Below are 24,034 nucleotides of genomic sequence, written 5' to 3' on the forward strand. Positions count from 1 at the left end.
GAGAATATATTTGCAAATCATACATCTGATGAAGGATTAATACCCAGAACATACAAAGAACCCACATAATTCAACAACAAAAACCAATCCAATTAAAAGACAGCTAAAGGACTCCAAGACACATTTCTCCAAAGAAGAAAAATGGCCAACAAGCACATTGTTCATCACTAATTATTAGGGAAATGCAAATCAAAACCATGAGCTATCGCTTCACACCCACCAGGATGACTGCAATCACAGAAACAGAATATAACAGGCATTGGCAAGGATGTGGAAAAATGAGAACCCTGTGCACCACTGGTGGGCGTCTTAAATGGTGCAGTCGCTGTGGAAAACGTGGCAGTTCTTGAAGAAGTGAAACAGAATCACTAGATGATGCAGCAATTCTACTTCTAGGTATACAGTCAAAAGAACTGAAAGAACTGGAACAGACAGCTGTACACCCGTGTTTCCAGCAGCATTACTGGACGTGAGGGCCATCTGGCTGCAATATCTGTCACCCCACTGTTCTCCAGGGATGACTCTGGCTGGCATGGCTGGCTAGATGGCTGTCTCCTCCCTCCTGAGGCCGTGCACCTGGCCACAAAAGACAACCTTCTCCAAAAGATCACCACCGTCCTTTGGTCAAAGGTACACAGCAGGACTCCCCTGATAAAGGCTCCACACAAGCTCTCAAGGTCCATAGCAGCTTGACCACAATAGCCAAAAGGTGGAAGTGACCCAAGTGTGCATCACCGGATGAATACAGAATGTGCTATTACACAGAATGGAATATGACTCAGTCTTAAAGGCAAATTCTGGCACATAACACAACACAGATGAGCTTTGAAGATATTATGCTAAGTTAAATAAACCAGTCACAAAAGGACATATATTTTGATTCCATTTCTATGTAACAGTACTCATAGCAGTTGAATCCACAGACACAGAAAGAAAATGGGGGTTGCCAGGGGTCGAGGGGACAGCGAAATGGGTAGTCTTTGGTGGGCACAGTTTCAGTTTGGGAAATGAGAAGGTTCTGGAAATGGATGGTGGTGACAGGTGCACAACACAGAACACAGAACATAAAAATGGCTAAGATTGTTCCTTATATGTATTTTACCACCATTTTTAACAATCTAAAAACCACTACCACCTTTTAAAAAGCAAGCAGCCCTGGTAAAAGGGGATGGGGGCACTCTGAGACATTACCCAGCTGTGCTCCGCAGACCAGTCTGAAAACCACATTTCGTAGAAGTGAGAAAAATGGAACACTGGCCCAGGGAACAGTGCTTTACAGGAGGTAAAAGCACCAGATTAGACTATTTTAAAATCAGATCCACTCTGCTACAGTCATGAAATCGCATCTTCATGAACAAAATACCTTTGCTTCCTCTGCCAGTTTCTTCTCTTCGTCCACCTCTTCTGTCTTTGCCGAATCTTCACTTTGGAGTTTTCTTCTCTTTTGCTTGGGAGCCATGAAGCCTTGAAGAAACTTCTTTATGACACTGGCTTGTAGGGCAATCACACACTCACCAAAATCCTTCAGTTTCTCTAACGAGATCACCTACAGGAAATGACAGAAACAATAGAATGAATGAAAGGCCAAGATGACAGACTATCCTCCCCTCCTCAGACCCCAAACTCTGGTCATCTCTGTGTACTACTCTTACTTGCTGTGGGTTGTGGCGGGAAGCTAAGTTTAAGCATGTTCAGTGGCAGCTCCCCACCAGTTTCAGTGTCACTGGGAAAGTTTATCCAAAAGCAACTTCACTGGGGGCTTCCTAGGGGCTAAAGGCCTTTTACTGAAGCTAACCCCTCTCCACATGTGGCAGTAAAATTCTGTATTTAATGCATGTTGTCTGCTTTTAAAAAAAAAAAAAAAAAAAGGAGACTATCCTTGACTAAATTCATATTAATCTGGGCCCGAAATAGGTCACACAACATGAATTTACCTTGGCCCTCAGTTCAATGGGTGGTTTATACTTAAAAGCAGCTGATTACCTCCATATCCCCAGCAAAAGCACTCGTAGGATGCTGAAACTTGCTCTACTTAATTAAGGAAGTTAGGGAGCTCATTCATTCACTCAGCAACTGAGCGCCTACTATGTGCAAACTACAGTCTCAGGGCAAAGAAAAACTGAGAAGGAAAATAAACATTTACTGACCCACTAGCTTATAAACTATAAGCCAAATAATATACTTTTCCATACTTAGTGTCGTTTAAGCCTCACATGTATTTTATGGATAAGGACAGAAGCTAAATTACTTTGATCCAAGCCCACTCGAGTGAATGCTACCTTCTCAGTCACGTAAAACATGTCAATTTAAAAAAATACCATTTTATAACTACAAAGAGAAACAAAGAATGATGATAACCCAATATTAGCAAGGTGTGGGCCTAGGTTTGGCACAAAGTAGGCAACTGAGAAATATTTGCTAAATAAAAAATACTGTATTTAAAACTGGCAAAATACTTAAGTGTTGAGTAATTCTTTAAAAAAATCATTAGAACAATAAAGATATTTAAATCCTTTTTCCCACAAAATGTGGGGTTATGAATTTATAACCAGACCAATTTAAAAAAGTCTGGGGGCGCCTAGCTGGCTCAGTTGGTAGAGCACGCATCTCTGGATCTCAGGATTGTAAGTCTGGGCCCCACAGTGGGTACTGAGATTACTTTACAAAAAAATAAAAATAAAAAATAAAAAAGGAGAAAGCTACATATGTAAGATGCATATATAATATGCTAATTCTAATAGCAAAGAAATAGAAATAAAAAAGTCTGACAGTAAAAGATTTATCCTATCAACTCCGTGCGTTATTTTATGTACCCCAAAGTGATGTAAAGACTGTAGGAAATGAAATGTACTTATAAAGTGAGAAAAAAGATGCAACTGCCAAAAAAAACAAAACAAACAAAAAAACCACATGACTAATACACACACTGTTAAAGCATAGGAATAATTTTAAAAGACCCACAATTACTAGTATCTTTGGAGTTACATGGACTTTATTATTTAAAATCAGTAAAAAGCATTTTAGTATTTTCTGATGTAAGTATCTAAACCTATCTCAATGGAACATGGGGTCTCCTGAATTGGTTCATCTACACCATGTGAAGGTCCTCCTGAGCAGTTAAGTGACAGGAGTCTGAACAGGCCTTGAAATGTACCCAATTACCAGCATGAGTGCTACCCAACGTTAAGCATAACCCTACTGAGCTTATCAGTATAAAGGATGGACAAAAGAGGGATACACAAACAAGTTTCAGACCTTAAAGCAGAGGCATCAATCACATGGGAACGTTAAATTATAGGTATGTTAAATAATGTTTCAGGACTGTGACTTCAGGACCAGTTTTCATTCAACTTAATAGAAAAGCACTTTTTGGGGCGCCTGGCTGGCTCAGTCAGTGGAATGTACGACTCTTGTTCTCATGATTGGGGATCTGAGCCCTAACCTGGATACAGAGATTACTTAAAAATAAAATCTGAGGGGCACCTGGGTGGCTCAGTCGATTAAGTGTCTGACTTCAGCTCAGGTCATGATCTCAGGATCCTGGGATCAGCCCTGCATTGGGCTCCCTGATCAGCGGGAAGTCTGCTTCTCCCTCTCCCTTGCCCCGTCCCCTCCGGCTCATGCTCTCTAATAAATAATAAATAAAATCTTTAAAAAACTAAATAAAATCAAAAAACCCCCCAAAAACCCAAAAACAGAAAAGCTCTTTTTGAACAAAGGATCTAAGCCAATGATTAGATTTTTCTGGGTATTGAAGGAAAGATATCAAATGTGCATGGAGAATTTTTGGTTCCATAGGTCTTTCAAAACAAACCCACACATGATTTCCAGGGTCATCTGGGGGACATCAAGAACAATAATCCCAAACTGAGTTTCCATGAGTAACAGATTTAAGGGTGTTTGCTTATGTTCTTACCCGAGCTTCAAATTCTGATGTTTCTTCCACATAACCAAGTCCCCCCTTTTGTAACCTTGTTGCAACTTCAATGAGATCGCTACGAAGAAAGTTTAAAAGTTCCTGGTTGCCATCACAGGATTTTAGACCCAAATTTGGCTTCCGGGCCAGATGAATAGAATGAATAATGTCCTGGTACCTAGAAAAGTAGGGGGCAGTGGAGAGGAAATAAAGAAACTCTGAATGACAGGTCTCATTTCTAGAAGAGTTACTCATATCTTCACCCCTCCTTGGTGATATCTTCAGTCTGGAGTTTCTTGTACAAATTTTCAAATTTGTCTTACTCTTGATTCATATGAAAAACACACTTCTTTTTTCTGGTATTTGATAATCCCAGTCCAGTACCTGAAGTGTCCTACTTTACCTAGCTTTCATTCATGGTTCCTGGTCTGCATTTTTTTTTTTAACCTTTTTACCACTTCTTGGGGTTTTATCTGCAGAAATTCTTTGAGGCCTGGTTTGAAGTTGTGCTCCTCCAGAAACAATGTGCACTTGCTCATGTCAGCTACCAGGAAATGCTACCAACCTGAAACAACTTTAAATTACCTGCCTGGAATGCCTCAGAACATAGTAAAAACGTGAAACACGGCTGAAACTCTACACAGGGACCTTCGAGTTCACTCTCACACTAAAGATTAACCCACTGAGGTCCCTGCAATAGACTCTGGCGAGACCATAAGCTTCACTGTTGGCTTCTTACAACAAAATGAAAACTAGAGCTCAAGATCATCTCAGTTGAAGTATACTAAGTTCCCATTTCATTCTTAATAAGCATTTTCAATAATATTACTTTCCTCTGAATACAACTTCACTGTGTCCCACTAGTTTTCTTAAAAAGGATTTCCCTTTCATTGCTTTCTAGAATTCCCTTTTTTTTCTTCTTTGATGTTATCTAGAAATAGATTTAATTGACTGTCAGTTAAGATCTATTTGGACATCTTAAGGAATTTGTTTCTAATTTTATCGCAATCTGATCGGCGAATGTATCCGGAAACTCTCCATTTTTAAAATCTGTTCAGATTGCTTTTGTGGCTAAGTATATGATTAACTTTTATAAATGTTCAATGGAGAGAACAAAATACTTCTGTTTCCAAATGGCCTAGGATCATTTTGTTTTTAAACTCCTTTTTTTATTGAGGGGGTGCGTGGGTGGCTCAGTCAGTTAAGAGTTTGCCTACAGGGGCGCCTGGGTGGCTTAGTCGGGTAAGCGTCTGCCTTCGGCTCAGGTCATGATCCCAGTGTCCTGGGATCAAGCCCCAAGTCGGGCTCCCTGCTCAGCGAAGAGCCTGCTTCTCCCTCTCCCTCTCCCTCTGCCTGCTGCTCTGCCTACTTGTACTCTGCCAAATACATAAATAAAATCTTTTTTTTTTTTTAAGACTTTATTTATTTATTTGACACAGACAGAGAGACAGCCAGCGAGAGAGGGAACACAAGCAGGGGGAGTGGGAGAGGAAGAAGCAGGCTCCCAGCAGAGGGCCCGATGCGGGGCTCAATCCCAGGACTCTGGGATCACGCCCTGAGCCGAAGGCAGATGCTTAACGACTGAGCCACCCAGGCGCCTCAATAAATAAAATCTTTTAAAAAAAAAAAAAGTCTCCCTTCAGCTCAGGTCATGATCCCGGGGTCCCAGGATCAAGCCCTGTATCGGGCTCCCTGCTCAGTGGACAGTCTGCTTCTCCCTCTCTCTGGCCCTCGCCCTACTCGAGTCTGCTTCTCCCTCTGCTCCTTACCCTGCTTGTGCTCTCTTTCAAATAAATAAAATCTTTAAAAGAAAAAATCCTTTTTTTATTGAGATGAATAACTGAGTGCACACCCTGTAATTTATATCCTTCATTACTTATTTTCTTGTAAAGAGCCTATATGTTTGTTTTATAATGTGAACTTCAAATGGTCTGTGATACATTATCCTATCCCCTTGGCTGCCCTAAAGGAAATCCAAATCACCACCACCAAGAGAACAGATAAATAAATTAAAGTAGAATTACAGGGGCGCCTGGGTGGCACAGCGGTTAAGCGTCTGCCTTCGGCTCAGGGCGTGATCCCGGCGTTATGGGATCGAGCCCCACGTCAGGCTCCTCTGCTGTGAGCCTGCTTCTTCCTCTCCCACTCCCCCTGCTTGTGTTCCCTCTCTCGCTGGCTGTCTCTATCTCTGTCAAATAAATAAATAAAATCTTTAAAAAAAAAATAAATAAAAATAAAAATAAAAAAAAATAAAGTAGAATTACAAAGATTACACAAATTCCCAGAATAGTATACAAAAAGGAAAATGACAGAGTTCAGTTATAAAAATCCCGGATGGAACCTGAAACCATCATATCGTACATCAACTATACTTCAATTAAACACAAAACAAAACAAAACGTGGATGGCGCTTCAGTAAAATAATGCTAAGGAACACTAAGTCTCAAAGATTACGTATGCTTGACAGCTTTTAAAAAGTTCAAAACCAACAAAACAAGATATGTGTTTGGGTTTTTTTTAATGCTCAAAAAAAAAAATCAAAAAAAGTTTTAAGTTTTGTTTTTAACCCTGAGATCAAATATTTTAACCAAACAGAAGGAACATCATAGAACCGTATTCCTTGGTGGTTGGGTGTATTGACATTTTCCCTTGTCTTTCTTAATTTAATTTGCCTGTTCCTATCAATATCAAGACACAATGATTCTGAATACAATTTTAATTAATTTATGCGTTAAGCAGTAGACTAAAACTAGTATCATGTACCCATCCATCATCACTCACAAAAGTCTAGAAAAGTTGCGGTTGTGTACTGAATGATACATTTCTTCTTTCTTCAATCAAACCCAAATTCAACCATGAAAGCATGCAATCAGATACTAAAGGTGGCCTTAAGCCAAAACCTTGCCCTGGCTTTGACAGGAGCAATGGCTAGAACAGGAAGGACACTAGCAAATCTAGATGTAGACAGTATTTGTTTTGGAGGCTTTTTAAGATACAATTCACATAACATTAAACTCACCATTTTAAAGCATACACTTGCAGTGGTTTTTATGTTGTGGAACCAACAAAACCATCTAATTCCAAAACTTTCATCACCCCAGGAAGAAACCCCATACCTGTTAGCAGTCACTCCCAATTCTCCCTCCCCTTCCCCCAGCCGCTGGAAAGCACATATCTACTTTCTGTCCCTGTGGATTTGCCTATTCTGAACGTTTAACATAAATGGAATCATACTGGGGACGCCTGGGTGGCTCAATCAGTTGAGCGTTTGCCTTTGGCTCAGGTCATGATCCCAGGGTCCTGGGATTGAGCCCCGCACTGGACTCCCTGCTCAGTGGGGAGCCTGCTTCTCCCTCTCCCCTTGCTCCCCGAACCACTCCCCCCACTCATGTGCTCTCCCTCTCTCTCTCGCTCTGCATTCTCTCAAATAAATAAAAACAAATAAATAGAATCATACAATATGGGCCTTTTGTCTAGCTTCTTTGATTCAGCCTATTTTTTAGCTTCAGCCCTGTTACAGCTATAGCAATAGCACGTATCAGTACTTTGTTCCTTTTTGTGGCTGAATTTATGGATATGCCACATTTTGTTTTATCTAGCGGACAGACATTTAGGTTGTTTTCATTTTCTGGCTATTTCAAATACTGACAATACTTCTGAATACCAACTGCTCTGGAACTGCCCTTGCAAGGCTGCCTAACTACATACAATGAGGATCTCAGTTCAGTGCATGACACACATTAATCAATGAACAATCCTACGATGCTGTATATACGTGGTTTAAAAACATGCTTTTCCAGGGATGCCTGGGTGGCTCAGTTGGTTAATCGTCTGCCTTTGGCTTGGGTCATGGTCCCAGGGTCCTGGAATCGAGTCCCACATCGGGCTCCCTGCTTAGTGAAGAGCCTGCTTCTCCCTCTCCCTCTGCATCTCCCCCTGCTTGTGCTGACAAATAAATAAAATCTTAAAAAAAAAAAACAAAACCAAACAAACCAAAACGACAACACGCTTTTCCAAATAAGCATGAATCCAGAAAACACCAAGCAATAAGAGCATAAAAGGGTTACACACACTTTCTTAAAATTTACTTTTATCTCTTTTATGGATAAACAAATAACCCCCTAAGATATTTACAGTATCTAATGCTGAAAAGAAGCTGTGAAGAGCAAGATGAAAATCCTTACTTCTTCTCAAGTCTCTCTTTAAGTTGACTTTCTCTTATTCCCTGAGGGTGAAGGCAGTTCAGCAACTCATCCAGTTCCTTCTGACTATCACATAAAAACCTGCAAGGAGCAACACAGAATCAGTAACTCTGAAAAATAACCAAATACTAAGAAAAGAATCTAGGATTGTTGGTGAAGTTGGGAGAACGCAATTCCAAACTTGCTGTCAAGTAGAACAAATAATTTACTACTTCCACAAAGCCTAATGTTAACTTTATCCTAGAATACTGGAGCCAATGTTTCCTACTAAAATAAGAGACAAATTTTATAAAGTTAATTGACACACTTGTCCATACACCTTGAAAGAGTAAACCTGTATCCAAAAATAAAAGGTCATTAAACTAAAAGCAATCACAGGCAAAACAGTTAATGCAATCACAAAATAAAAGGGACCCTCTCAAAACCTAGTTCCCTGCCTAAAAGAGAACTGATACAAAAGCAGATCGATAGCTATCTATACAATTTATATTCTTTAATTAATAAAGATGAAAATCCTAAATCTATTCCCAGACTGGAAAGCACTTACAACACAATGTAATATCTATCCCAGAACATATACGACATTACATTATAACGGGGAAATAAAATTCCAAAGCTTAAAACAAATATATTCTTATCAAAAAAAATCAAGCTGCTTTTAAAGCAATGAGTTTACATATCCAAGAAATCATACAAAATGATCGTAACCATAATCACTGGTGTCACTATATTAAATATTTTCTTAACATGAAAAAGGAAAAAGAAAGAGCAACCCGATGAATGCTCACATTACCATAGATTCTGGCCTTGTTTGGGTATGGTGGTCTCTACGGCAACTTCTGTTGCTGGTCCAGGTTGTGTGTTCACGCTTGCATTTTTGCCTAGGTTTGCCTTCTTACCTAAAAAAATGTAAACATTAGGTTAATACAGTAAATACCCAATTCCAAGTTTCAAACCTAAGCAGGACACAGTGCCAAATCCAACAACTAGTAACCCAGATGCTGCCTAGTAAATACATCCAGTGTACAACAGGTGCTAATTTCTCTTAAATAGCTTACACACAGCGCATTATTTGAGATACTTGCTCTCTATACTGCTGAACAGTTGCACAGTTCAAAGTTTAGAGTATCACAAATTAGAATGGAGCAGGATGACTGAATAACTCTACATCAAAGCAAATAATCCATTTACTCTTTGTACGTGAGGCTTAGCACAAAGGCATTTGTAGTGAAGTAGGGACAAGTGAAACATATAAACTACTACAAACTTACCCCTGGAGGCTTCAAAATGTCAAGCACGATGAACTTTTTCCTAAGCCAGCTCCTATATACTACTAGGACATGAATATAGATAGATCTTAAGCCAATCTCTGAGGCCCCCCTAACACTATAATTGGTTCTGTCCCCAGCTCCCATTCTCTACCCTTAACCTGTCGTACTTTCCCTGCACTACAAACACATCACCCTATTAGTCTTCTGAGTCAGGTGATTTTGAAGAGACCCCCGCCATGCTGGAAAGAGAGAACATGAAGCAACAATAACCACCAGGATGTACTAGGAGTGAAGGGATGGAATGCCCATCTTCTCTTGGGAGCTAAACTATGGAGACCTGATTTCTCCATAAAGGACACCCATTAAGCTTCTGAAAAACATCATAAAATCAGTCTCTCCTCCTGCTGGAAACTCTGCCCCAGGTCTAAAGATCCTGACTGTACATTTACTGCTCTCAAATATAACTGCCCTCATGTGGGTATTTACAAAGTCTACCAAAACTAGATTTTTCAACTAAAGTGCTACAATCTAACAGTTAATATTATTAACACAGTATGAAAAGGCCTTAACTGTGAAACTTTGGGCTACATATTAATTTCCTTATTTAAACTTTGTGGGTTTTAAGTTTGGGTTAGGAGTTTCTCTAAAATGAACGAAAACTGCCTTTAAAAAAATTTCCTAAAGAAACATATCTAATATTTGAGAAGCAATTTTCATTAGGTCACAACAAGTAGAGCTAGAAGGAGCTGGCAGATCATTTAACCCAGTGGTTCTCCACAGGGAGCCAGGCTGTCTCCCAAGGGCCATGTGGCAATGTCTGAAGACACATCTGGTTGTCACTATTAGCATCTAGTCCATCGAGGCCAGGGATGCTAACTATCCTACAATGCACAGGACAACCCCCAACTATAAAGAGTTATCTGAGGGGCTCAGGCACTTAAGTGCCCAACTCTTGATTTTGGCTCAAGTCATGATCCCAGGATTGTGGGATCAAGCCCTGCGTCCGGTTCCTCGCTGGGCGTGGAACCTACTTGTGATTCTCTCCCTCCCTCTACCCCTCCCCAACCCTTTAAAAAAAAAAAAAGAATGATCTGACCCGAAATGTCAATAATGCTGAGGTTGAGGAAACCTGACCATTTTTTTTTCATTAAAAAAATTTTTCCTTTCTTGAAATATTACACATATAAATGTTGCAAATGTTACACATAATGTATGTTCAATATATACATATTCCTCAAGAAAAAATATACATACACATTTCTAAAAGTATACTTGTGTATTTATTTTACAACTCGAACACACCCATGTAACCAGAACCCAGAACAAGAAAAAGAACATGAGTGCCCGTTTATACTTCTCAGCCACTTACTTTTAGTTAGTTATCTGCTGTGTTTCCTCCTCACTAGAATTTTAGTTAAATGACATTCAGGACCTTATCTGTCTTGTTTGCTATCTTGTACCACAAGATGTGAAAAACTGATTGGCACACATCAGATGCTCCCTACATACTGAATAAATAAATTCTGAAACTGGAGGAAGAAGATGTGTAACTGTCTTCTTAGCCTTTTACCTCAATTCCAGCCATTAAGGTACCTACAGAGATACTTCCAAGGAACAAAGTTTGAAGACTACTCATATAAAATCAAATACCCAGGGGCACCTGGTTGGCTCAGATGGTTAAGCATCTGCCTTCCGCTCAGGTCACGATCTCAAGGTCCTGGGATCGAGCCCCACGTTGGGCTCCCTGCTCAGCCGGGAGCCTGTTTCTCTCTCCCCTCTCCTGTGCTCACTCGCTCTCTCAAATAAATAAAATCTTAAAAAAAAAAAAAAATCTAATACCCAAATATCCTAATATTCAAGCTCTATCTTTTCACAATACACCTGGAACAAAGCTAATAATCAAATATTAGTTTCCTTCCTTCTTCAATGATTTCACATCCTCCCACCTCACTCAAATACATCTTACCTACGGAGACAATAAAGAAACTTTGCAAACGGAAAAAGTGACCAAGGAAAGACAGTCCTTAATAATGATCCTACTTGAGCAGGGTAAAAGTACTGACAGATATACATACTACGGGGACAGTAATCCTCATCAGAAGAGTCTGCACGGTCTTTGCGGTGATTGAATCGATAGTCGATGCTGTCATGTACCCAGCCTTTTTCAATGAACAATCCTGGAACTTCATCTGAGAAGAGCCAGTACCTATAAATCACAACCATATGTTAATAAAATAATGACAGATCATGAGCACGGGATGACTGCTATTGGGGGAGATGATTACAGAGTATCACTGAACGTTCAAACCGATACAAATGATAAAGTAAGGCACAGAATACCAGCATTTTTGAAATCTGAGATTGCTTCATATCTGTAATTTTTATAACTTCCAGTATTTCTCTACTTCAGGTTCCACATAATGTCCACATGTAAAATATATCACCATTTCTAATGACCTCTATTTGGAATACGTTTCACCTACCATAATTTAGGCTTCATATTTGTGGTATCTTCAAGAACAGGGCTGTGTCTTATTTAACTTTGTAACTCTAGCATGTCGCACAGAAAGCATTCAATGTGTGATGAGCAATTGTTTCCAAAATCCATAAACAGAACAGCTTGTCTATTCTAAGTACTCTAGAAAGTTTCATAACTAGGAACAATATAATAACCCTAAAAGATGACAAAAATTAAGTCTAATAACTTACCTGTTATGGTTTCGATCCGTACCAATAGGAGTCCTACGCATGACTAGCTTTGCCTTGGCAATTCCTTCCTGGAAAGCCTTCTCAGCAGCTGCTTTGTGCTTTCGTATTCGTTCTTCTTCAGCTTCGCGTTCTAGTTTCACTGGAAAAGATCAAAAGAATCAACTAGATTTTTTTTTCTAATAAATTCTATTCTTACAAGTTAAATATGATATGGAACAGAAAGTATAAAGGAGATTTCCATCAAACCTTAGTTTTCTTCTCCTAATTCTGATCTGTTATAAGAAATGACATGCTGTAAAGCAGTAATTTTTCTTTCTCTTTTTTTTTTTTAAAGATTTGAGAGAGAGAGCCTGAGCTGGGGTGGGGGGAGAGAATCTGAAGCAGACTCTGCGCTGAGCACAGAGCCCAATGTGGGACTCAATCTCATGACTGTGAAATCATAACCTGAGATCACGACCTGAGGCGAAACCAAGAGCCAGCTACTCAACCAACTGAGCCACCCAGGGGCCCCTGTAAGGCAGCAACTTCTACCTGGTTCTCCTATGTCCTTTGAATTCTGGTCATGCCACAGCCATCAACTCAATGCAAATTCTTTTCTCTCCAAAATTTGACTTATTAATTTTAATAATTAAATTAGATTCGTTTTATTAATAGTTTAAAGTGGAACATTAAAACAGTCCTTAAGGGGCACCTGGGTGGCTCAGTCAGTTGAGCATCTGCCTTTGGCTCATGTCATGATCCCGGGGTCCTGGGACTGGCCTGTGTCGGGCTCCCTGCTCAGCAAGGAGTCTGCTTCTCCCTCTCCCCCACAACTCCCCACTCATGCTCGTACTCTGCTCTAATAAAATCTTTTAAGAAAATTAAAATAGGGACGCCTGGGTGGCACAGCGGTTGGGCGTCTGCCTTCGGCTCAGGGTGTGATCCCGGCGTTGTGGAATCGAGCCCCACATCAGGCTTTTCTGCTGTGAGCCTGCTTCTTCCTCTCCCACTCCCCCTGCTTGTGTTCCCTCTCTCGCTGGCTTGTCTCTCTGTCGAATAAATAAATAAAATCTTTAAAAAAAAAAAAAAAAGAAAAGAAAAAAATAAAATAGTCCTTAAATGGAATTAATTGATCCTCAAAATGATCAGAATGAATAAAACCAAAAGAGCTATTTCAAAATAGAACCTATTTCAGTCCTGAAGAATGTGACTGTAATTCAGCTTATTAGCCTTGGTGACAAGAAAAAAGAATGAGCGAGCAAAGGCAGGAAAGCAGTTGTACATAAAAGCAATCACTACATACTGAATACCATTTGGGGAATTATTCAAGTTACTACTGTTAATGATAAAAAAAAAAAAGTTTTGGGGTGCCTGGGTGGCTCCGTCAGTTAAGCATCCGACTCTTGGTTTCAGCTCAGGTTATCTCAGGGCCATGGGATCGAGCCCCATATCCAGTCTCTGCCCTTGAGAGTCTCTCTCTCCCTCTCCCTCTGCCCGTTTGTGGGATCTAAAATAAATAAAATCTCAAAAAAAAGTTTTAATCAACTTATTTCTGATCATTCATTATATGGGTTTATTTCATCCAGACAGAAATTTCTCTCAACAACAAAAACAGCCCAGTAATATTGCCTTTTATTTTATTTTTTTTAAGATTTTATTTATTTATTCGACAGAGATAGAGACAGCCAGGGAGAGAGGGAACACAAGCAGGGGGAGTGGGAGAGGAAAAAGCAGGCTCATAGCGGAAGAGCTTGATGTGGGGCTCGATCCCATAACACCGGGATCATGCCCTGAGCCGAAAGCAGACGCTTAACCGCTATGCCACCCAGGCACCCCTAATCTTGCCTTTTAAGTTCTTCTAGAACTGTAACAAATTTTGAAACATAACACTACTATTTACAAGGCGAGAATGTGTAACACTGATCTTCTACTGATGAGAAGATCTGCATTATAGTGAGAATCTATAAAATACATCAGTCTAAAAATGTTACTTTAAAAAATTAAGACAGGGGTGCCTGGGTGGCTCAGTTGTTAAGCGTCTGCCTTTGGCTCAGGGTGTGATCCCGGAGTTCCGGGATTGAGCCCCACATCAGGCTCCTCCACTGGAAGCCTGCTTCTTCCCCTCCCACTTCCCCTGCTTGTGTTCCCTCTCTCGCTGGCTGGCTCTCTGTCAAATAAATAAATAAAATCTTTTTTTTTTTTTAAGATTTTATTTATTTATTTAATTGACAGAGATAGAGACAGCCAGAGAGAGGGAACACAAGCAGGCGGAGTGGGAGAGGAAGAAGCAGGCTCATAGCAGAGGAGCCTGATGTGGGGCTCGATCCGCTAACGCCGGGATCACGCCCTGAGCCGAAGGCAGACGCTTAACCGCTGTGCCACCCAGGCGCCCCAAATCTCATTTATTTAAAATCAACATGATACTAGTTACCTTTAACAAAGTTTGCTCTCCTAAATGCAACTGTATGTTTGCAACAATGATCACAGCAGAAATCAGTACAAAGCTAAACAATACAAACAGTAATGGCCAAATCATAATCAAAGAAAAGTTCTTTCTCTTATGGCTACAAACAAACAAAAAACCACCTAGGGCATGTCATCAAAAGAAGACCAAACTTGGTTCCGGAGGTTACAGCACTGAACTAGATACTAACGACCTAAACTGAACTTGGCTAAATATTAACATTCTTTGTCCCTTATTTCTCTGTATCAGTGAGTAACACATTGCCTTTCCTTTGTCCTATGTTAAGATAAATACAACCAGAGGAACACTTCAGAAACTCAAGGAGAAGTCATTACATTTCAGGTAAAACACAGCTGAAGTGTGACATATACACAAAGCTAATCTACATGCTATTTAACTTGGAATGTAATACACGGTCTTTAAAACTGAAAAGTACCTATATACAAAGGCATAGTGTACATATATCTACGTGAAGACATTTCAGTGGTCTTGGTAGTGTAAACTAGAATCTGTATTAAAAGAAATATGACATATTCATGAAAGAACTGCTGAAGTTATTTCTAGGTATCTAGGGTCCAACTTTGACAAATAAATGGTTTTACCATCTTCACTTTTTAAGCTGGAAATGTTGATAAGGTCAGAAACTATAGCAGTGATCAAAATAGTTTAAAGACCAATAAACCTAGCAGGTTTACTGTGGGTAACAGCAACCCTGAAACTAGTTTGCATACATTGTAAGTGATCAAATAAGTAAATACTGGTATTGATGGGTGCTAGTGTTCTCATGATTCAAGAAAGGAGATACAAATATAGAATGAGGGATGGCAAGCGGAACCCTTGAGAAGTATTCAGGCATAAAAGGAAACGAGGTCCTGACACATGCTACAACATGGATGAACCCTGAAAACATGTTTAGTAAAAGCAGCCAGACACAAAAGACCACGCATTTATTATGATTCCATGTATATGATATGTCAGAACGAGCAAATCTGGATCGACAGGGTAGTGATCACTAAAGAATATAGAGGGTTTGTTTTTGAGAAAATGAGTAGATTCTAAAATTATGATGAAAGTTGCACATATCTGTGAATATATTAAAATGCAATGAGTTGTATGTTATAAATAGACAAGTTATATAGTATGTGAACTATTTAATTGAGCTGTTTAAAAAATGTTCAGGTTTGGGGCGCCTGGGTGGCACAGTCGGTCAAGTATCCAACTCTTGGTTTTGGCTCAGGTCGTGATCTCAGGGTCGTGAGATCAAGCCCCACAATGGCCTCTGCGCTCCAGACGGAGTCTGATTTTCTTTCTCCCTTTCTCTCTGCCCCTCCCTCTACACTCTCTCTCTTTCCCAAATAAATAAATTAAAAAAAAAAAAGTTCAGATTTGATGGTGCTATCAAAGCCCCAAATTTCTACATTCTTACATAGTGATAAGGGAAAGATTAATATTTGAGTTGACAACTGTGCTGAGTGTTTCGAATACCCTGTCAGTCAATTGTTACAACAACCTTAATGAGCACAGAAGGACACTAAGGCACACGTAAGTAACTTGCCCAAAAGATTACAGCTAAGTCAAAGGCAGGGTTTGAAACTAGGCCAGGGGGCGCCTGGGTAGCTCAGTCATTAAGCATCTGCCTTCGGCTCAGGTCATGATCCCAGCATTCTAGCTCCCTGCTCAGCGGGAAGCCTGCTTCTCTCTCTCCCACTCCCCCTGCTTGTGTTCCCTCTCTCACTGCCTCTCTGTCAAATAAATTAAAAAAATCTTAAGGAAAAAAAAGGAAAAGAAAAGAAACCAGGCCAGCAATTCCCAAGTCCTGTCTTCTTTCCACTATGTCTATTTGTGATTTTGGTCCTTCACTAAATCCAGAGAAGATGCCACCATCATTAATCCCAGTCAAACCATCATTAGCTGCAGAAGGCCAGGCTGTACACTCCCACTAGAGTATTACACACCCAGTGGGGTCTGGGCAACCGCACACTGAAATAACTGAAGAGTTACGACAAACAGAGCCTCTACCATTACCTTGGCAACTTCCTTCCTTCTACTATCTTCCCTTCTGCTCTCAACACGAGATTTTACCTTTCATCTCTCTCTCCTGGATTTCACGCTCCTTCTTGGCCTGGATGGCGAGCAGTCGCCTACTCTTCACGGCACTGATCATGTCTTCAGCTCCCAGGTCTACCTGGGGCTCAAACTTCACCACCTCTTTCTTCCTATCAGGTTTGCCTAGCCCATTCTCCTCTTTTCCATTTTCCTTGTTTCTGGCTTCCATTTCTTTTCTTTTCTGTTTCTCTGCTCTCTTCTTATCATTCTCTTCCTTCAGTACAGCAAGCCGTTCTTTCCACAGCTCTGCAGACATCTGCTGTCTGGTTTCCATGTGGTCCTGCACTGAGTATGTCATGAGGATGCGGTGGCAGAGTGCTGTCAAGATCTGGAGTTTCTCTTCTGACGTTAATTCAAAAAATTCCGAGGTCTCCAGCTTCTCTAGGAACTCGTCTTGTACCTCATTGTCCTCAAATGGTGCTGAATCTTTATTGTCATCTGCGTCGGAGCCCTCACTTTCCTCCTGAACATCAGATCTGCGCAAGCAGAGCCGCACCAGCTCTGAAACAGAATGGAGAGTCAGCGGGATTTCTGACAGCTTCATTCCCAATTCACCATAGTCCTCCGCTATTTCGTCCTGTAATAAGGTCTGTAAGAGGATGACCAACACTCTATTCAGGTATAAAAAGCCGCCTTTTTCTGCACTCAAGGCTTCCATGAGGGACACAGCAGTAATGGGATACTGAGCATCTGGTAAGAGTAGCCCAGAGTAACAGCTCAAGAACTCCACCACCATGGCCACATCCCCAAAGAGTGTGTTGGGCAGCCCTTCAGGGGTATCCACCAATCTAAATGCTGGAAGGCTTTTGCCAGTTAACTCTTGGTCCTCATACCTCTTCTGTTTTTCTAGTTTCTCAAGCATTTCTTTCTCTCTCCGCTCCTTGGCTTTCTCCTTCAACTTTTCTTTCAGCTCCTCTCGTTTCTTTTTCAAATATTCTTTGCGTTGCTCCTCAGACATAGAGGCCCAGCGCTTTTTGTGCTCTAGAAGCTCAAAGCGTTTTTGAACAATACTTCGCAGCTCTTCTGGGAGACGAGCTCTATCCTCGCTAGAGAGAAGACGAGCTGTTTTGGAGATAACACAGGACAGGGCACTCTTCTTGTCCTCCCTGTCTTTGTTTTCTTTGTAGTAGGCAATAAGGTGTAGGGCAGCAGGAGGCAGATGTTTGTGGGGTTTACTAGAGGACCTGGCTGTACCCCCAGAGTTCCGTGGGGCTCGTGTCATCTTCTGAGTGCCTTTGGCCATATCCAACAAAGTCATCTGCTTCATTTTGGTTTTAGGAGTCTTCAAGCCCTTTTTGGGAGATTTGGAATTACCTGTAGATTTCTGTCCATTAAGGATGCCTTTGCTTCTGCCCTTCGCTTTCAAAGGTTTATCACTGTGCTTCCCCGATTTCTTGGCAGGTGGGCCCTTCTTAGGAATGTGAAAGTTAGCATGTAGCTTGTTGGGTGACATCATCTTCATCACTTCTTCCAAATGTTCTTCTGGAGATTTGGAATTTTTGGAGTTCTTCACTTTGAGTGGTGAGCCATTCAAGGATTTCTTCAAGTGTACATGACACCATAACTTGGGATTTAATGGGGAACTCAGAGAAGAGTTGTCTGTCTTGGATTTTTTTGAGGGCTTCCTGTCTGGGGATCCAGTATTCTTCCTCTTAGTAGAAGGGTTAAGAGTCATGTACTAGAATTTAAGAACAAGAGCAAAATTAATTTTAAAAACTAATATGAAGAAGCAATATTTAGCATCATACAGGCCCTCTTCCCCAGCTATCCAGGTAAAGCTACATATTCATTTCTGTCCACAGACACCATGTCCCTAAAGAAACAAAGACATGAACATTAGCTAATGTCTTGGCCACATCAATACAAAATTCTCTTGATACCCAGATTTAAAAATCTATACTCTAAAATTAGACTTTTGCTATGTAACTAGTTTTCTGTTAATATACAGTTCTAGCAATTCTTAAAACACTTTAATGAAATCTGTGAACCCTTTCCCCAGAAGCAACACACAAAAATTATGCATACAATTTCATAGTGCATCCGTGGATCCCAGACTGAGGATATCTGATCTAGGAAACGGCAACATCTAGGGCGTTAATAGAATTATTCTGGATTTCTAAGCCTTTAAACCTCTGTTCCAAATGGGAGCATTATATGCTTTTAAGTAGAAAGTATACTATTTTAAGTTTTTTCGTCTAAGTGCAGAAGCATATTTTATTAAAAATACCACAACAACAACAAAAAAATCACTGCTCACAAACAAGGAGCCCTCCTGCCCCTGGTTCCTCAAACTCCCCTTTGTTCTCTCCCCACACATCAAGAGCTCATTCCCACGAATACGCTATTAACTGTAAACCCTATTCTATATTCTCAATCTTATACACTTCTCTTTCATCGTCCCTCACATCTTTCAAATTCACTCCCTCTACTAGACCAACTCTGTAATCATTCAATCCCGCCAGGACCTTAAATCCATTAATTCAACCACAATTTCCCCACTCGCACACCCTTGTACTTTTTACCAGCAATAAATTCCAGTCCGTTGTTATAATTCGTCTTGCATAAACCTACGCTTCCCTTGTCTCTCCTGCTCTTTCATACCGAGCTACCCCTGGCCTGCACATGTTCAGCTTACCCATCACTGGAATAAAAGAAACGAGGACAGTGCGTGGTCTCGCTTTAAATTCAGAACCAGGTACCTCAAATGCATCCTGAACGCCACCCAGTAATGACATGATATCATCCCTTAGTCCATTCACTTCCTTATTCCCTGGACACACATCTCCTGTCTCTTCAAACCTCCACCTTGTCCCCCTCAGAGAGAATTAGTTAACGGGCTAGAACCCAGTCAACTTGTCATAATACCATTGTTTCTACTGAAGCGTGTGTTTAAAAAAACACCCAAACTGCTGATTTTGGAACTTTCAAGAATGTAATTACAAAGAAAAAAGCTATTAGCAGACTAAAATGAAATACAAACCAAGCAATGCAAAAGTAGAGCCAATTTCACAAAAATTCAAGTGAGTAGGAGGGAGACTAGATAACCTCTAGAAGATGTGATTTCTGTTACCAAAAGCAACTAAGCACAGAGGGCACTTGGGAGACTTGAACCTAACTCGAGGTTTCTGAGTGGGAAGGATGAACTTCACAGAAGCGACGTGGAATCAGCAGCTCAGCATGAGAGGACACTGCAGGCAAGGAAGCAGCTTCAGACTACCGAAGACGAAATCGTGAGCCCCTTGAAAAAGGCGAGGGAAGTACTACAGTGAAAGTAATCCCAGAGAGGATATGGAGGTACACCTAGGCTCTAGGCTCTTATTGGGCATAACCAAACAGGTACGGCAAAATTTAATAAGTTGTACTGCAATGTCAAATAAGATTTAAACAGTACAGATATAATTATCAGACAAACTCACGGAACCGAGGCAGCATGAGTAGGAGAAATACGGTCTGCAATAAATGAGCAGACTACCCCTAACATCCTTCTCTTGGCAGTCTCTAATTTCAAAGGCCAATCTGCCTTCTAAGGACTACAGGCAATTACTGATTATTGTTCCTCCAGCCAGCTGGTTTTGTTGCCAATTATCGTCCTCAGTATTGGCTGACAAAGAGGTTTCACAGTTTACGGAATATAAACAGTATCTATCCATAACTTGGGGGATACTTTCCCAGGAAGCAGAATTTCCTATTTCAAAATGCTAAAATGAATAAGCAAAGATGACTTATGTGAGACTCTCTCCCAACGGACAGTAGTGGTAGCAATATGCCAAAGAGAACAGTGTTTCAGAGATCAACCTACAAATCATAGAAGGCCCAAAGCTACCCTGGCAGAAATCAAAGACAAATATGTGCCTTCCAAAAGTTAACCATACTCTTCAACTAGCCTTGGAAAATCTTCAGAGTATAGAGGCTGATACTTCCAACGCTCGGGATAACAGGCTATATTTAAAGTCATTCTAAAATGAGATTTATCACTAAAAAGGAGACTAGTGTGAAACTGTGGTTCATTTTTACCATTTAAATAGGTATCTTTTAATAGGGTCTATTACAAGGGCCACTTCTTAATTTACTGATTCTTTTTCTATTTAAAAGTCACTCACATTATCATAAGGTTCTTTACATTTCTTCTACTTTCTAATTTCTTCTAGCATTATATTAGGCAGAAATGATGTAAGAAAAAGCTGGGATGGCTCAGCCATGACAGAGTCCAGCGACCTATTTTTTTTAATAAGGTGTGTGTTTTTTTGCCAGACCACACGGCGTAATTTTTTTTCTTAAAAATGAAAGAAATTAAACTCACCCAACCCCCTCCCAACAGGCCGGCTCCCCGCGTGAGCAGTCCTTCAGTAACTGGATCATCTCAGCATAGGGCATGCTGGGCAGTCACAGCCAAATGGGAGCCGGCATGGCTGGACTCAGGGGGATCTGAAAAAGTATAAAACCACTTATGTGCTAAGGGTCTCCCCTATCCCCCATTCAGCATAAGTAATCTACTAGAGTGGTGCACAAGGAGGGAGAAAAGAATGGACACCGAAATAGCAGTACTGTATGTAGGTTTTAGGCAAAGGCCCTTCCTAAATGCTAAACAGGAACGAAATATGTATGAATGACTCAGCAACATGAAAGCCTTTAAGAAAAATAAAAGAGTATACAATTCTATACCTGGTTCCCTGTTACCTGAAACAAACCACCACCACAAATAAGGAAATCTAATAAGATAAAAATGATGAAACTTCATTTACAGCAGCTCATTCAGATTTCAAATTTAACTTAACAGTAAGCAGCAAAAACCCTGAATTGGAAAACTTTGGCAATCTATATTCTGATTCTTACTTCACTCTTCTCATTCATGCAAGGAGCCATGGTAGGAGTTTTGAGGCAACATGCACACAGTGGGCTGGCCTCAATCTCCAGATGTCTTTATCAGCCAACGTGCAAAATATGTTGCCATAAAATAGGTGTTAAGTGCTTTTAAAGTTAACGTAATTTATTTTTAAAGTGCTTCTGCTCTAGTATCTAACTCACAAATAAAATTCAAGAGGCAATTTAAAGAAAAAATTTAAAACCATGAACACTTACTTGAAACATTAGTTAGAACAGATAAGAAACATCTTTAAAAATACATAACTAGGGGCGCCTGGGTGGCACAGCAGTTAAGCGTCTGCCTTCGGCTCAGGGCGTGATCCCGGCATTATGGGATTGAGCCCCACATCAGACTTCTCCGCTATGAGCCTGCTTCTTCCTCTCCCACTCCCCCTGCTTGTGTTCCCTCTCTCGCTGGCTGTCTCTATTTCTGTCAAATAAATAAATAAAATCTTTAAAAAATTAAAAAAAATTAAAAAAAAAATATATAACTAACATCACTAGTAATGAGACAAAATTACATCATGTGCCTTCTGATATAATTCACTAAGAAGAAGACATCAATTCTGTGGTATTTCTACCCAAAATCCATAGCCTGAATATAATCATATGGAAATAACCACAAATTGAGAAGCATCACACAGAAATGATTAGCTTGTATTCTTTAAAAATGTCAAGGTTCTTAAAAAGACAAAGAAAAGCTGAGAGATGGCTCCAGATCAGAGATCAGTCTCCTAACAAGTCACAAAACAAGGAAACATAATACATGATACTACACTGGGTCCTATTAAAACTAAACCAATATTTTTTTTTGGCTAAAAGGGCAATACTGGGACTTTTCAAAATTTGTGTAAGGACTACAGATAATAGTATTGTTTCAATACTAACTTCCTGATTTTGTTAACTGTACCACAGTTATGTTAGAAAATATCCTTGTCCTTGGGGTACCTGGGTGGCTTACTGAGTTAAAGCATCTAACTCTTGGTTTCGGTTTAGGTCATAATCTCAAGGTCATGAGACTCAGCCCCGCAATGGGCTCTGAGCTCAATTTGAGGAGTCTGCTTGAGATTCTCTCCCTCTCCTTCTGTCCCTCCTCCTGCTGGTGCTCTCACTCTCTCGCAAATAAATAAATAAAATATTAAAAGAAAATATCCTTGTCTTTAGGAAGCATATATTCAAGAGAAAGGGCATTCTCAATGGCTCAGAAAAAAATAATTTGTGTGTTTGAAAAGAGGAAATAATAAAACAAATGTGGTAAATGTTAACATCTGAGGAATTCACTTGAAGGTGTACAGAAGAAATTCTTCATAGCAATTTGTCTACTTTTCTGTATGAAATTATTTCAAAATAAAATGTTCTTAAAATGCATTAAAAAAAACCCTTATTAAATCAGTCCAAATTATGCCAGGATTCCAAAGGTCTTTAAATAAAGTATTTAGTAGTTACATCTCTATCCAAAAGCTTCCCTACTAGGATATACCCTGAAATAAGAGTTCAAACACTGTGACTGAGTAACAAAACACTAGAGCTGCAATGTATTACCAAAGGGCAATGAGCCAAGATGGCAAATTCCTTGTAAATCATTCCCCCAAGTCATTATCCCGAAACTCAACTATCAGTTGCATTTTTCTCAACAAATGATACTTCTTAAAGAGATGAATTCACTAATCACATACCTATTACACCTATGCTAATATTACAGAATATAAAATGAGTAAGATAGTTCTTATGTTCAAGTAATTTATGTTCTAGAGTTTACAAGACCACAAATACACTCTCATCATCATATCAGGCCCTACTCAGACAACACTACAACTTCCCAATTTCTAAATAATTTCTTCTCTCCCACCTAGGATCCCCATCAGTCCTTTCCTTAAAGTACTGCTCAGAACCTGCTTCCTCTCTAGGTCTCCTCTCTCTTCACAGCAGCTGCATTTAGCTGAAAACCAAATGAAATTCTATGCAAACCAAAGAGAGGATGAAGAGAGAAAAAAATGTTTTAAACTTATTGCCTTTGGGAAAGGCAGATCATATGTAATCAACTTGAATCCTCAATGCATTACTTAAAATTTCCTTTAGATCAGAAAAGAATCCAAAACAGTTTTATGGTCTATTTATCTGTGTATTTACTATATTCTGTCCTGGCTGATACCCTAAGTTCTTTAAGAAAACTATAAACGGGGGCACCTGGGTGCTCAATAGGTTAAGCGTCTGCCTTCAGCTCAGTTCATGATCCTGGGGTCCTGGAATCGAGTCCCATGTCAGGCTCCCTGCTCAGCGGGAATCCTGCTTCTCCCTCTGCCTCTTTCTCTGTCNGAAGAGAAGAGAAGAGAAGAGAAGAGAAGAGAAGAGAAGAGAAGAGAAGAGAGAGGGGAGGGGAGGGGAGGGGAGGGAAGGAAAGATCGTCTGCCTTCGGCTCAGGTCATGATCCCAGGGTCCTAAGATCAAGTCCCACATCGGGCTCCCTGCTCAGTGGGCAGTCTGCTTCTCCCTCTGCCTGCCACTTACCCTGCTTGTGCTTTCT

General features: G+C 40.2%; 1 protein-coding gene across 1 annotated transcript in view; it reads right to left on the reverse strand.

Moving 5' to 3' along the window:
- The window catches only part of BAZ1B (bromodomain adjacent to zinc finger domain 1B), a gene marked incomplete at its 5' end in the record, with an annotated part of 63,314 nt that overhangs the window by 15,526 nt on the left and 23,754 nt on the right, over nucleotides 1-24,034 (reverse strand). Inside the window, 7 exons of the mRNA XM_034669537.1 lie at nucleotides 1,364-1,546; nucleotides 3,917-4,094; nucleotides 8,101-8,199; nucleotides 8,912-9,017; nucleotides 11,465-11,595; nucleotides 12,099-12,237; nucleotides 16,624-18,325. Of these exons, the coding sequence (XP_034525428.1) occupies nucleotides 1,364-1,546; nucleotides 3,917-4,094; nucleotides 8,101-8,199; nucleotides 8,912-9,017; nucleotides 11,465-11,595; nucleotides 12,099-12,237; nucleotides 16,624-18,325 (2,538 nt within the window). The remainder of the gene's footprint in view (nucleotides 1-1,363; nucleotides 1,547-3,916; nucleotides 4,095-8,100; nucleotides 8,200-8,911; nucleotides 9,018-11,464; nucleotides 11,596-12,098; nucleotides 12,238-16,623; nucleotides 18,326-24,034) is intronic.

Source organism: Ailuropoda melanoleuca, chromosome 10 (genome assembly GCF_002007445.2).
Source record: "Ailuropoda melanoleuca isolate Jingjing chromosome 10, ASM200744v2, whole genome shotgun sequence".
NCBI classification, from domain to species: domain Eukaryota; kingdom Metazoa; phylum Chordata; class Mammalia; order Carnivora; family Ursidae; genus Ailuropoda; species Ailuropoda melanoleuca.